The 14,535-nt window shown below is 47.0% G+C and overlaps 1 protein-coding gene across 3 annotated transcripts in view; it reads right to left on the minus strand.

Annotated features, from left to right (window-relative positions):
• Window positions 1-14,535, minus strand: part of MYBL2 (MYB proto-oncogene like 2) — a 191,954-nt gene that overhangs the window by 149,227 nt on the left and 28,192 nt on the right. For all 3 annotated transcript variants that reach the window (XM_068262027.1, XM_068262026.1, XM_068262025.1), the window contains exons 7-8: window positions 14,253-14,486; window positions 11,702-12,079 (exon numbers count right to left, since the gene is read on the minus strand). In XM_068262027.1, the coding sequence (XP_068118128.1) occupies window positions 11,702-12,079; window positions 14,253-14,486 (612 nt within the window). The remainder of the gene's footprint in view (window positions 1-11,701; window positions 12,080-14,252; window positions 14,487-14,535) is intronic.

Raw genomic sequence — 14,535 nt, forward strand, 5'->3', positions numbered from 1 at the left:
AAGTTAATTTAAAGAGCATTTCTAGCCAACATTGAGTTATTTTTAAAGGCTAGATTAAAATATTTCTTCACTATTAAGAAAGGAATGGAAAAATGTTGCTGCATCTTAAAGTCCAAATGCAGGAAGTTCCTGACTTGTGAACGCCTGCCAATACAAATCCCCAACCCGCCTCAATGTCTGGGACTCCCTGTACTGTGCCCATGCAGAGGACGACACTGGGACAAATGGAGGACACAAAGGGGCATAGAGGAGGACACAAGAAAACAGACGTAGACACATGGGGGACACAAGAGGTACAAGAGGGCATCAGGTACAAAGGGGGCATTAGGCCTGAACGATTTAGGAAAAGATTGAATTGCACGATTTCTGTCAGAAATTGCGATTTCAATTCGATTCACGATTTTCTTCAAAATTGAGCTTAAGCATGTGCCTCTCCGTCTGCGCAAAGGAGGCAGAGCAAAGCTGTGATAAATCATAAGCCCAAACAAATAGACAGTAGGTCAAAATTTAAAAAAATTAGACCAAGTCGAGGGGATGGGGAGTTATCATGCCACTGTCCCTTGATTCCCCATGCAGTACATATTACTATGCTGGGGGTGTGTGCTTGGGATAAAAGTCATATCACAGAGGCGGTGGGGACGGTTAATGTCAGGTGTGGGATAGGTAGCGTAAAGGTAAGCCGTGGGGGGGGGGGGGGGGGGGGAGGGGGCGGTTGCGCTGATACACACACACACACACACAATGATCCTGCAGCACACACTGATATGCACACATACACACTTATCCAGCACTTACTGATACACACATCCTGCAGCACGCACTAATATGCGCACACACACACAATCAAACTTCTCCAGCACTCACTGATACACACACACTGACACACACACAGTCATGCACTCAGTCTTGCTTACTCAATCTCCCCCATGCTGTGCAGCTCCATCCACATGCTCTCTTCTCCTGCACTTCGGCAATGAAGGGGGAGGGAATTCCTTCTCTGCTCCCTGCTTGCATGGGAACTGTTGAATAAGGGGGGATGAAAAGTCAGCCAGACATTAGCTAAATAGCCGTTGTCTCTCCCCGTGGTCTGCAGAATTAAACAATCTGCGGAGGAAAGTGTTTGTCACATTAGCGAGAGCCGCTCTCGCAGCAGGGCTGATGACGTAGAAGGGGAGGAGGGGGAAATAGGCAGAAGGAAAGATAAGCTGCCGCGGGGAGTGATAGCCGCTGCTATTTTACACATAGAGCTGCGCACAGTGGGAGGGCACAGGTCCAGCGGAATATCGGCAAAAACCGCCACTGTGGCGATCACGGAATCGTCGCTTCTGTGATCACGATTTCAATATTAAGCAGATAAATCGCTCAGGCCTAGGGGGCATAATCCACAAGATTCCCCTTTACTATAGATGCACCAGGTATATATATATATTTTTCCCACTGGTTTTTGTTCTCTAAATCTAGGTACGTCTTATGGTCAGGAGCGTCTTATAGTCCGAAAAATATGGTACCTTGTACAGTAACAAGAACTACTTTGTCAGTTGTCACATCAGTGTTCTCCCCAGAGCCTATTACCCGGGCGGAGCGCCCACCAGATCTCTGTCCCCGCCCGGCTGCTGTGAATGGCCGCTTTCTGCATCATTAATTCTTTCCTCCGCACGATAGACATGACAGCTTGGAACGCAAGCAGAGACACCATCTCCGCCCTCCTCCTCAGCTCCTTCCTTCCTATCAGCAGCGTGGAAGGGCGCGGAAATCTCATAGCAGAGAGAGGAACAGGCAGACTGAGGGAACTTTCAGCTGGAGTCCGCACTGAAAAGAATGTGCGGTTCGATTTGTTATCTTTTGGTGAGTCACTCCCGCTGGCTACTACAGTGGACAGACGCTCTTCTCTTCCTCTCCGTCAGAGCAGCATGTACAATGCCCCCTTCCCCAGGTCCTTCAGGTCACAAGAATGTCAGAGACCTCAAAGAAGTGTGGCACATTAACATATCAACATGTTTCTTTATTCTGGAGCATTCCGTGAGAGAGATAAGTGGTTTACAGGGGCTGTAAAAGGCAGCTTTCATTCTGCCTCCTGTGTCTCTGCACTTTATCACAAGCTGACACTTGGTTTGCTAGCTATTAACCCCAAATTGTTCAGTTCAGTTCCATCACTGTATTATCTAGCTTTCAGTATGGGCAATGGCAAAAAGTTTAGTTCAGCATTTTACATCAAGTTTAGCCTTTTTTTTTTTGTCTCAGCAGTTCGTTATTTAGGTTGAGAAAGACATACATCCATTGAGTTCAGACAGACTACTTGTATGTTCACAAATCACTGTGCTGTACAGAACAACTGTAGTGAGAGGTATAAGGAGGCTGCCATCTTTATTTACCCGACAGCCTCGCTGAGCCTTTGCCTATAATACTTTTAGCCATAGCCCCTGAACAAGCATGCAGCAGATCAGGTGTTTCTGACATGGTTGTCAGATCTGACAAGATTAGCTGCATGCCTGTTTCTTGTCTGATTGAGATACTACTGCAGCCAAGTAGATCAGCAGGGCCGCCATGCAATGTGTATTGTTTAAAAGGAAATAAATATAGCAGCCTCCATATTCTTCTCACTTCAGTTCCCCTTTAAACTAGCATGGCTTTTGCAAATTCTTCGCTGGAGTTCTCACCACTCATGTCGCCTGCCCGTGTGATCAGCAACTAGTGTGTGCAGCAGCAGGAGTAACATACATTGCATGCAGGGATGGTGAATGGTGTCAGGTCATATATGTGATGATGGGGCTATGGCACTAAGGCCCCATTCACACAGGTGCTTTTCAGGGAATCCTTAGAGCTTTGCTGAACGCCAGCGAACAGAGAATCGCTATGACAAAGTTGCCCTAAGGTGGCATTCACACTGCAGTTGCGATTTGTATGAAAATCAGAAATGCACTGCATACAGCATTTTGTGAGTATTCGCAATGCGATTTTTGTTTCTTGAACAAGTTATCGTCCCACCCAGTAGCACTCCGTGTGATGCTGACCTCTCCCCAGCCAGTGCGATTCCCCAGCCAGTATGACCCTCACTCTCCTTTCAGCGTTTCCTTACTTTCTGACCCAGCAGCACCCTGCGTAACCTTACTTCCCCACCCGGCTACTTTTTCATGCCACCCGGCTGGAAAATATTTCTGGGGAGAACACTGCACATGCCCGTATTTTCTTTGTTTTGGAAAATGGTTTGAAATTTTAACAATTTACATTCTCTTCCTGCTTTAATTTTGTGCTGGCAAGAAGGACCCCACAGTGACTGTCCATTTTGCTGCCTCAACTTAGCATTTCTGATTGTGCTCATGCTAGTAAGTTACTTACTGCAAACCTGAAGTGAAAATAAACTTATGAGATAATTACATGCATTTTACTGACATTTATATACAGTTTAAGATACATTTTTATATTCAGTTTAAGAGCTGCATACTTAAAATTGCATTCCAAACCGCAGCCATGAATCTGCTGCAAAACAAATAGAAGTACTGAACCTTTCAACTCTAAAATGTTATTAGTAGTGTTTTCTCAATCAGATAAAATGGTTTTACTTTCTATTTATATCTCCCGAAAGCGGCTGTATTTGACAATTTCCTTTACACAGACAGTTTAAAGGTAGCCATACATCTAGCGATGATGGCCAGATTCGACCAAGAGACAAATCTGAGTAGAGAAAGATCTGTCGGCTGTCCATGCACCTCAGGCCACTTCCTGATCAATTTCATGCTCCTCTCCCCTATACATTACCTGTCCCTGGTCACTGCTTGTCCGATGCTGCCACTTGGCTGGGTCCTTCATCCATATGCATGCCTCACGTGGTTGCTTAGTAACGGCAGCAACCACACAGGGCATGTGTATGGACGAAGAACAGCATCCGGAGCCAGCGGATTGCAAATTAGATGGGACAGCGTCAGGGGGGGGTTTCATCACTTGTCGCTCGTCCAGATATCGCTCACCACTACTGCCGCACACCCGATCAAGCAAGTAGGCCCAACATCTAGTCCGAACAATTAATGTGACCGATCTCAGCCCGAAATTGATCGCATCGTCGATCGGGCATGCAGCAAAATGTTGATCGGCATGCACTTGGCAGCACCAATTTTCATCTGATTCCGATAATAATCAGATCGGATGGTCGATCAGCCACCAAGTTGCCTGATGTATGGCTACCTTAAAACTTGCTGTACTGGGAAAATTTTTTTAGTAGGATTGGTACTATTATTTAGTGTTAATATAGCGCTGACATGTCGCACAGCGCTGTACAGAGTATATGGTCATGTCTCAACTGTCCCTCTGAGGGGCTCACAATCTAATCCCTACCACAGTCATATGTCCGAGGTAGTTTAGGGACAATTTTTTAGGAAGAAGCTAATTAACTTATCTGTATGTTTTTGCGATGTGGGAGGAAACTGGAGAGCACTGAGGAAACACACGCAGACACGGGGAGAACATACAAACTACTTGCAGATAGTTCCCTGGCTTGGATTGAGAACTGCAAGGTGAGAGTGCTATCAACTTCTCCACCATACTGTACGCAAGCATAGTGAAGGCGAGGTTTCCCATGATGCATCACTCCTGAATATGCAAATCATCTCTTTATGCCCCTGATGTCAGACTTCCAACCAAAACCGCTGGTGTATAGTAAGCCTACAGCTTATGTATTATTATACTGTACAGAGCCAATCCAACATGCATACAGCCTGTTACGGAATATCTGCCCCTCAGTGGTGCACTGTAGGGATAAATACAGCTTGGGTCAGTACATTGGAATACCTTGACAGTTCACTATAACCAACTTGAGAAAAAGAGAGAACACCAAGAGCCCAATATAGTGTAATATGTACTGGTGATGTATAATTGGAAGAGTAATAATATTAATTTAATACTCACAAACCAGGGTTACCAATTAGGCAACCACTGTCAAAGCAGGTGGGGAGATTGTCCTGACCCCACTCAGAATTAAAAAAAGAAGTCGCTCTCTGTAGTAGAAGGAAGGGTACAACCCTCCACCAAGGGTGGACTTGATGTAGATAATAGGATAACAGAGGTGCCAACAGGATAAAAAAACATTATAAAAGAACTTAAAAACTCATCTTGGTAATAGAGGAGGTAGTGGTGGACTTACCTCCACCAAGCAGAACATACGACTGTGGATTTTCAGTCAATTTTATTGGATACTCCAAATAAAGTGTCACAGAGGCGCTCAGCGTTGATGATACTGGCAGATGCTGTTTACTCCTATCTGTTATTGCCTGATGAAGCCGGTTTGTACCCCGCAAAACGCGTTGCACTATTTGGAGTATCCAATAAAATTTTTTGACTGAAAATCCACAGTCGTAAATTCTGCTTGGAGGTATTAAGTCCACCACTACCTCCTCTATTACCAAGATGGGTTTTTAAGTTCTTTTAGTGTTTATCCTGTTGGCGCCTCTGTTATCCTATTATCTACTATAAACAACTTGTTTGCATTGGGTTTTAAAAAGCCCAGGAACGCACTTCGTAAACTCTCCATGGTGAACAATCCAAATGACACCGCCAGCCACTTAAGAGAGCCTCCCCACACCGATACATTCTGGCTGGCGGCATTCATGGGGGATCTCAAGCCTCAGGCCACGTTTTCTGACATGGCCGTCTACCATGTGGTCTGGAGAAAAAATGGCCCTCCATTCCCGCGAAGTTGGACAGCACTGCTCTAAAAGATACACAACAGCATAATAACCTTTAAACAAAAATCATTTGCTACAGCTGATACAAATCTTAAAATAAATCTACAGTTTGTTTCTACTTCCTGATTCATGGAAGCAGACACATTAACAGCCTGTGCTTTCAAATGAGCTTATCTGCCATCTCTGCCGAGGCAATCATGTGACACAGGATCGAATTACCAATTGTGTTTAGACACAAGGGCCCATATGCAATTCACTTTTTCGCCTTAGTTTTCACCTAGGTCATATTTTCAAACCTCATCATATGCTTTTTAAAGGGAATGTCCAAGCAAAATAAAAAAATGAGTTTCACTTACCTGGGGCTTCTACCAGCCCCATGCAGCCATCCTGTGCCCTCGTAGTCACTCACTGCTGCTCCAGTCCCCTGCTGGCAGCTTGCCGACGTCGGAGGTCGGCGGGACGCATTGCGTACATTTTTACGCATTCCCGCTAGTGCAGGAACATTAACACATACATTTTTACGCATTACTGGTTCAATGCGTACATTTTTACGCATTGAACCAGTAATGCGTAAAAATGTATGTGTTAATGTTCCTGCACTAGCGAGAATGCGTAAAAATGTACGCAATGTGTCCCGCCGACCTCCGAGGTCGGCAAGCTGCCAGCAGGGGACTGGAGCAGCAGTGAGTGACTATGAGGGCACAGGATGGCTGCATGGGGCTGGTAGAAGCCCCAGGTAAGTGAAACTCATTTTTTTATTTTGCTTGAACCTTCCCTTTAAACCACCAGGATGCAAGAAAATACTCAACATAATTTTGATAGTATTTTTTCACCAACTTTTGGGTACTTTTTCAATTGTAAAATGCAGAAAAGTTGTTTTAAAGAGTAGATGAAAATTATCTCCAAGGAGAAAAAGTGAATTACATATGGGCCAAAATAAAGGTGAATTAAACGGGCTAAACTCTCTAAATACATACAGAGTGCATTTCTCTAGGTTTTCCTTCTGTCCTGTGCAAGAGTTCAGGATGAAAGCCATCTCAGGTTCTATACTTACCTGGGGCTTCCTTAAGCTTCCCTAAGGCCACTCAGTCCCTGTCTCCCCAGATAACTAGTCACCCGCAATACTGCCTGAAAGCCTGCCCGAATCGCGCATGCACGGTCCAGTGCGCTCCTGTCCCTGGGAGCATTCTGCGCAAGTGCAGAACGCTCCCAGTCGGAGCGCAGCGAGGGAGCCCGCCTGGCCATGCATGTGCGATGAAGCGCAACTCGGCCAGGCTTTCTGGTCTATTAGTCAGTTCATCGCAGGGCTGTGGAGTCGGTCCAAAAATCCACCGACTCCGAAGTTTAGGATTCCACCGACTCCGACTCCTCTAATTTGCATATTACAATTTTGTTGATTAAAAGTATGTAACATGAAATTCGTCTCTTAACTGCCAACGCTTAGGAATTTTACAAGACAACTGAAGTGAGAAGGATATGTAGACTACTATATTTATTCCCTTTAGACCAGCCGTGCCCAACCTACGGCCCGCGGGCCATTTGTGGCCCGCGAAGCCAGTTTCTGTGGCCCGCGCGGTGTCTGCCTGCGGAGGGGGAGAGGATCGGGTGGTATTGTGTAGTATGGCACTCGGCGGGACGCGCATACACCAGCATGTGCTTGTATTCAGCCCCGGGTAGTGCTGGGAGAGTCAGAAAGCCTCGCTCATTGGTTACTGCAGGAACCTTCCTCCAATAGGAATCAGCCTAGTTCCTATTGGAGGAAGGTTCCTGTAGTAACCAATGAGCGAGGCTTTCTAACTATCCCAGCACTACCCGGGGCTGAATACAAGCACACGCTGGTGTATGCGCGTCCCGCCGAGTGCCATACTACGCAATACCACCCGATCCTCTCCTCCTCCACAGGCAGACATCGTGGACAGACAACGGGACACGCTGTGTCAGCCCCACACAGAGCCGGCAGCCCCCTCAGCCCCACACAGAGCCGGCAGCCCCCTCAGCCCCACACAGAGCCGGCAGCCCCCTCAGCCCCACACAGAGCCGGCAGCCCCCTCAGCCCCACACAGAGCCGGCAGCCCCCTCAGCCCCACACAGAGCCGGCAGCCCCCTCAGCCCCACACAGAGCCGGCAGCCCCCTCAGCCCCACACAGAGCCGGCAGCCCCCTCAGCCCCACACAGAGCCGGCAGCCCCCTCAGCCCCACACAGAGCCGGCAGCCCCCTCAGCCCCACACAGAGCCGGCAGCCCCCTCAGCCCCACACAGAGCCGGCAGCCCCCTCAGCCCCACACAGAGCTGGCAGCCCCCTCAGCCCCACACAGAGCTGGCAGCCCCCTCAGCCCCACACAGAGCTGGCAGCCCCCTCAGCCCCACACAGAGCTGGCAGCCCCCTCAGCCCCACACAGAGCTGGCAGCCCCCTCAGCCCCACACAGAGCTGGCAGCCCCCTCAGCCCCACACAGAGCTGGCAGCCCCCTCAGCCCCACACAGAGCTGACAGCCCCTTCAGCCCCACACAGAGCTGACAGCCCCCTCAGCCCCACACAGAGCTGGCAGCCCCCTCAGCCCCACACAGAGCTCTCAGCCCCACACAGAGCTGACAGCCTTCTCAGCCCCACACAGAGCTGACAGCCCCCTCAGCCCTACACAGAGCTGACAGCCCCCTCAGACCCACACAGAGCTGGCAGCCCCCTCAGCCCCACACAGAGCTGGCAGCCCCTTCAGCCCCACACAGAGCTGACAGCCCCCTCAGCCCCACACAGAGCTGGCAGCCTTCTCAGCCCCACACAGAGCTGACAGCCTCCTCAGCCCCACACAAAGCTGACAGCCCCCTCAGCCCCACACAGAGCTGACAGCCTCCTCAGCCCCACACAGAGCTGACAGCCTCCTCAGCCCCACACAGAGCTGACAGCCTCCTCAGCCAGCACACTACAGGCTACTCTGATACTATTGCTGCATTAATCTGCCCTGTGCATACACCCAAACAGCCACAAACTTCTCATTAAGAAAATGTGCTTCAAATGGTGAGTACAACAATTCTTATATTGTCGTTTTCTTTCCATTTCCAACACCATGTTAACTGTTACTAGAAAAACTATAAACGTTTTACATCGAAATTTTGTATGCATGTGTTCCGGCCCTCGAGATTTTTCTTGATTTGAAGTTCGGCCCTCGGGCCAAAAAAGGTTGAGCACCACTGCTTTAGACTAAAACTAGTCCTTGGTAAGAGTACTTGTAAAAGGTACAAACCGGAACAAAGAACATCTATCAGGCCCTAGGCAATGTAACTGTGGGTACATGTAAGAGTGATGTGCACGTACTCTGCAGGGGAATGAGGAGATTGTAAACAGACAACACCTCTGTGTTCAATGTGCACAGCATTCTCAGTGGATTCCCTGCAGCTCTGTGGGGAGTGCATACTGTATGTAGAGTATAATACTACTGTGTAACAAAGTAAACCTGAGACAGATGAAATTAAAGTTTTATACATACCTGAAGCTTCCTCCAGCCGCCTTCAGGATAATCAGTCCCTCGTTGTCCTCCTCCACCACCTGCATCTTCTGCTATGAGTCCAGGTACTTAAGCCAGTCGGGCGTAGTGCGCATGCACACACTCCGCCGCCAGGAGCATACTACACCTGTGCAGCACTATTGCGCAGGTGCAGAATGTTCCTGGCTGTGGGAGCGGCATGCGGCCGGACAGCGCTGACTGGCTGAATTACCAGGACTCATAGCAGAAGATCCGGATGGTGGAGGACAGCGAGGGACTGATTAGCCTGAAGGGGGCTGGAGGAAGCCCCAGGTATGTATAAAACTTTTCATCCGTCTCAGTTACCCTTTAATTTGTAGTCACCAAACCAAATTTTAACAACATATCAAATTATTTGATTTCATCAGCAAAGGGAGTGCATACATTTGCATAAATCAGCATCAATGCAGAATTATTTCCATCTCGTTGACCATCTCTATTAGTGACACAGCTACACATCAGGCTTTATTCTTACAGCATAGATGTTCTTTAGTATATATAAGAGATTCCTGTGTACACATCATATATACAGTCACAATCAGATATGTATATCTGACCTTAAAAATACGGGGACTGATCACCTTTAAATATCACTTCAGCCTCATTATATTGTAAACATCGGCTTGCTAAAACGTGCCCATCATAACAATTGGTAGATCTCCTGATCACCGCTCCAATTGTCCAGTTCAGCTGGGCGCCTGGTCTAATCAACCAGCCTTATAGGTTTGTGGTTGCTCTGAGATAAGGTAAACCCGGCAATAAGCCGATATTGCACCTACTCCATCTACTCCAAATTTGCTTACTCTAGGAACGCATGTTAACTATCTCACTGCAATGTAGAATTATCCTCAACTGTATGTTAACAAATGTTTTCAATTCCGTTCTCTGTATTATTGCTTCTGAAAATATAATAAAAATACATTGTTGGAAAAAAAAATACGGGGACTGCTTTATTGAAGCAGCACAAGTAACTAATTTTGATTGATTTATTTCATTTTTGTGGACTAAGCACAGCTATTACTGTATATATACTGTATATATACATTATTTTTAATGACTTATCTGAGAAATAGAACATTTTATCATATTTTCTATTTTAATTACAGTTACAAATTCATTAGGAGTCGGAGTCGGTGCATTTTTTCCCGACTCCGAGCACCCAAAATTGCCCGACTCCACGACTCCGACTCCACAGCCCTGGTTTATCAAGTCTTCTTTAGGCGTTTAGGTCAAAATACAGTGCATTATAAAAGACATTTTATGGTATTTATAACTTATTTTATATAATACAGCACACATGATAAATTATCAGGGCTGTGGAGTCGGTACAAAAATCTTCCGACTCCAACTCAGACTCCCCAGTTTCTGAAACCACGACTCCGACTCCGGGTACCCCAAATTGCTCAGACTCCGACTCCTCAACTCCGACTACTTAGTCTAATACTTAACAGGGCTGTGGATTTTGTACAAAAATCATGCGACTCCCGACTCCTCAGTTTCTGAAACTACAACTCCGACTCCGGGTGCCCAAAATTGCCCGGACTCCTCGACTCCGACTCCAACGCCCTGTAAATTATCACAACTTCATTCTGTGTGCAGCACTGAAACTCAACTATTTCACTTCGTAGAGCAATAGGTGCAGTGCTCTCCCCAAACCCTATTGCACAGTTTGTCAGTTCTGAATGCTGTGACTGCTGTCTCCGTTCTCATGCAACTTGTGTGACAGGAGCGCACGCGCCAATGTCACAGGAGAGCAGAGACTTCGGTGACATTCAGAACGGACATTTGGCGTATGAACAGAGCTATTAACTCCGGGTCAATGGTTGGCGACTTACTAAAGTCGCGAGCGCTTCCGCAGTGAAACAAAGCATCTTGAGAGTAATCTTACACATGGATAAGGCTCTGCATACATGCCCTCACCCAATGTATGGACTCATTTTCATCCTCACTGTTCAGCTCAGGTATCCTTTAACCCTTTAACAGTCAAATAAAGTTAATTTGGTTGCAGGGCCAAATTCTTCCTGCTGCCTGGCAAGCTAGAAGGGTATGCAGAGTGGGTGACAAGGAGCTTTTATAGGTACCTGTCCAGACAGCTGGATCAGCATCTTCATCCTCCACTGCAGCAGTGATGTAACCCAGACATGTCTTCTTAGTTCCGGTGACATGACGTGAAATGTGATCAAGATCCAGGAGACCATGTAAGCGTTACAGCACCACCCGGTAGTGGAAGAGAGGTGATGGAAGAGTCTCTACCACCACCAGACTACCAAAGACCTGTTAGAAGTTCAGAGCCGCCGGTGGAGGAAGAGAAGAAGCAGTCTGCAACAGGTAAATATAACTGCTCCTTGCCACCTGCTCGTTTGCCTGCACTAGGCAGCTAAAAAGGATTTGCCAACATAGGTTTAGAATGCACAGCAGCTTTCAAACGAAAAAAATTTTGGAAGGTGCTAATGGAATAGTAAACAATATCTTGGGTAAGCACACAAAACTGTGGTCTCATACATACCTGTGATGGTGAGAATGGCAGGGATTTGACCGGAGTGCTCTTTGGAGTCATGCTATTGGCCTCTGTGTTGGAGTTGCTGCTGCTGCTACTGCTGCCAGAACTTTCTGTGACAGGCGATAAAGTAATTTTCCTCCTCCTCTGGTGTTTGAGCAGGGATGGCGGCGTTCCAAAGCCACCGTGCGGACGGGGAGAGATTGGGATTAATTCACCCTTGCTGCCTTTACTGAGGTCAGATAAGGTATGCCCATCCAGCCTGTATTCTGTGACATTAGTTGCCATAGGTTTTGCAGGGGTAGCATGTGTGGGGCTTCCAACATCACTTACAGCAGAGTCATCCACCAAATCAAATGAGGTCAGGTCACACCAACCCTCTGTGTCCTAATAAAAAAAACAGCAAAACTGGGGTGAACACTTATGACTAATACAATGGTGTTAATTGTGTATCAATATGGGTTTTCAATAGGCATAAATATACACAGACAAGAAAAGTGATAAAATGTTTAGTATTCCAAAATCCTGAATTTTTAGAACTATTGTATGAAGAGCCAGGACAATAGTAGTATATCGTAACATCCGGGGGCATGGAACAAAGCAAAACCTAAAAGCAAGAAGATTAATAAGGAACTAGAAATAAACTAGATAGAATGCCTGCCACTACATTCTACGTGCAGCTGTTGGGTGGGTCAGGCAGTTCTGTTCACATGACACTGAAAGTAAGAACAAGACTACAATTCCCAAAATCCCTGCATAATCATAGAAAACAGGTCTCGTACTGAGACTCAAGACTTCTTACAGTCCCCTGTACTCTGTCAGCTCTTTCTGTATCCTCCCGGTCTGCTTCGCTGCCATTGACCCATTTAAAGTCTGCTACTGCGCATGCTTTGTCCCACCTGCGTATCTCCTCAATCACGCTCCTGGACTCAAAGCAAGCAGCTCGGAACAGCGCATGCGTGATCTGGGCCTGTTCTTACCAGCCCCCGGCGACCACGTCGTCGCTCAACAATCCTCCATGTCCCCCGCAGCGCCCCTCTATCGGCACGGCAACTCATCGGACAGTGCATGCGTCCTCAATTGTGCTCCCATCAACGGCAGTGATCTGCACATGCACGGTTGACATTTCCCCATACTGTGCATGCTCAGAGTGCTCCTATCCACAGAAGAGCGATCAGGAGGTGCGCAAACTGGAAAGAGGGGTGCTGTGGAGGATCGGTTTGTCATGGCGCAGGCACAGGGCGGCTGCAGGTGGCCGGTAGAAGCCCCAGGTAAGATGAATTTTTAAGATTTAGGTTCACTTTAAATAGCACAACTCTTAGTCAAGTTGACTCCTAGTTTTCCTGGGCAGTGCTGCGCCACACCTTGGACTAGGGTTTAAGTCTATGATTTACATGATGCTAACACGTTTCATGTTCGTTGTTTAACGTTTTATATCTGTTGTATGTACTGCCAAGGCCACGTGAACATCTAATAATTTCAGGTAGTTCAATCGTACTTGGCGAATAAAGATGATTCTGACCTCCAGGCACTCTCTTCCCCCAAGGTATCCTGGCCCTCAACTCATACACCCCACCCAAAGAGCAATATTATTATTATTTAGTATTTATATAGCGCCGATATCTTCCGCAGTCCTGTACAGAGTATATAGTCACTTACTGTCCCTCAGAGGAGCTCACAATCTAATCCCTATGTTTATGTAGTCTAGGACCAATTTCAGGGGGAAGCCAATCAACTTATCTGCATGGTTTTGGGATGTGGCTAGGAAACTGGAGTGCCTGGAGGAAACATACAAACTCCTTGCAGATGTTGACCTGGCTGGGATTCGAACCGGGGACCCAATGCTGCAAGGTGCGAGCTCTAACCATTATGCCACCGTGCTGATGAATACCCAATGTGTAATGTGGTCCACCCAATATGTGACCAAGTAGTTCATTATGTACCCATGTATGTGCATCCCTGAGCTGTCTATGCCAAAAAGAATACCTTGTATGTTACCCTGTACTTTTCCCAAACAAACAAATATGATTCTGACTTTAAAATAAACCTACAATTAAAAAAAAAAATGAAAATAAATAAATACCTTGGAACATGAAAGCCTCTGAATCCTAATGAGGCTTTTCCCTGTCCCCCTTTGCCTGCCCAATCCAGAGCTGGCAGCCTTGGACACACAGCAACAGTAATATTTACAGGGACACTAACAGCTTTCCATTCAAGCTCTGGTGGAAACAGCCCATCTACTGCACAAGCTCAAATGGTTTGCGCCTACTCAGTGGATTGGACTCAATCGGGCACCACTTTTTCCGCCGATGCCTGAGGGAAAGTCACCAGTGTGCCTGCGCAGGAGCAGCAACAAGTGGGCTTTTGGGGAGCCAGCACTGAATCCCCTCTGCTGAGGACGGGGGACGTCTCTTTGGTATCCAGAGGCTTCCCCCTCGTTAGGACACTTTTTCCTATTCAGGTACACTTTAGGTCTGCAAAGATGCAGCTCCAGGTAAATATCTAACAAATAATAGAACTTGAAACATTCTGTTCCAAAATACTGCATCATAATACTTACAGACTCAATCATGTCACTGTTCGGTACCAGGTAATTGACGTACTCCACCATCCATTTTTCTGGCCCGGAGCTCACAGAGGCCCCAGCAGATGCCGGACTGGAACCAGCGCTCTCCTCTTCCTCGCCTTCACTAGGGAGCTCTGACTTGACTTCAGTTATGCTTACTTGTATGTCAGCAGAGGGAGAAGGATCTGTAATTTCAGGCTTGTCCTGAGGTACCGAACACTGATCCTTCTGTCATTGAAATGAAGAAACAATTAACTATGATACAGTGAGCAAGAAA

This window comes from Hyperolius riggenbachi, chromosome 12, assembly GCF_040937935.1.
Source record: "Hyperolius riggenbachi isolate aHypRig1 chromosome 12, aHypRig1.pri, whole genome shotgun sequence".
Classification (NCBI taxonomy): domain Eukaryota; kingdom Metazoa; phylum Chordata; class Amphibia; order Anura; family Hyperoliidae; genus Hyperolius; species Hyperolius riggenbachi.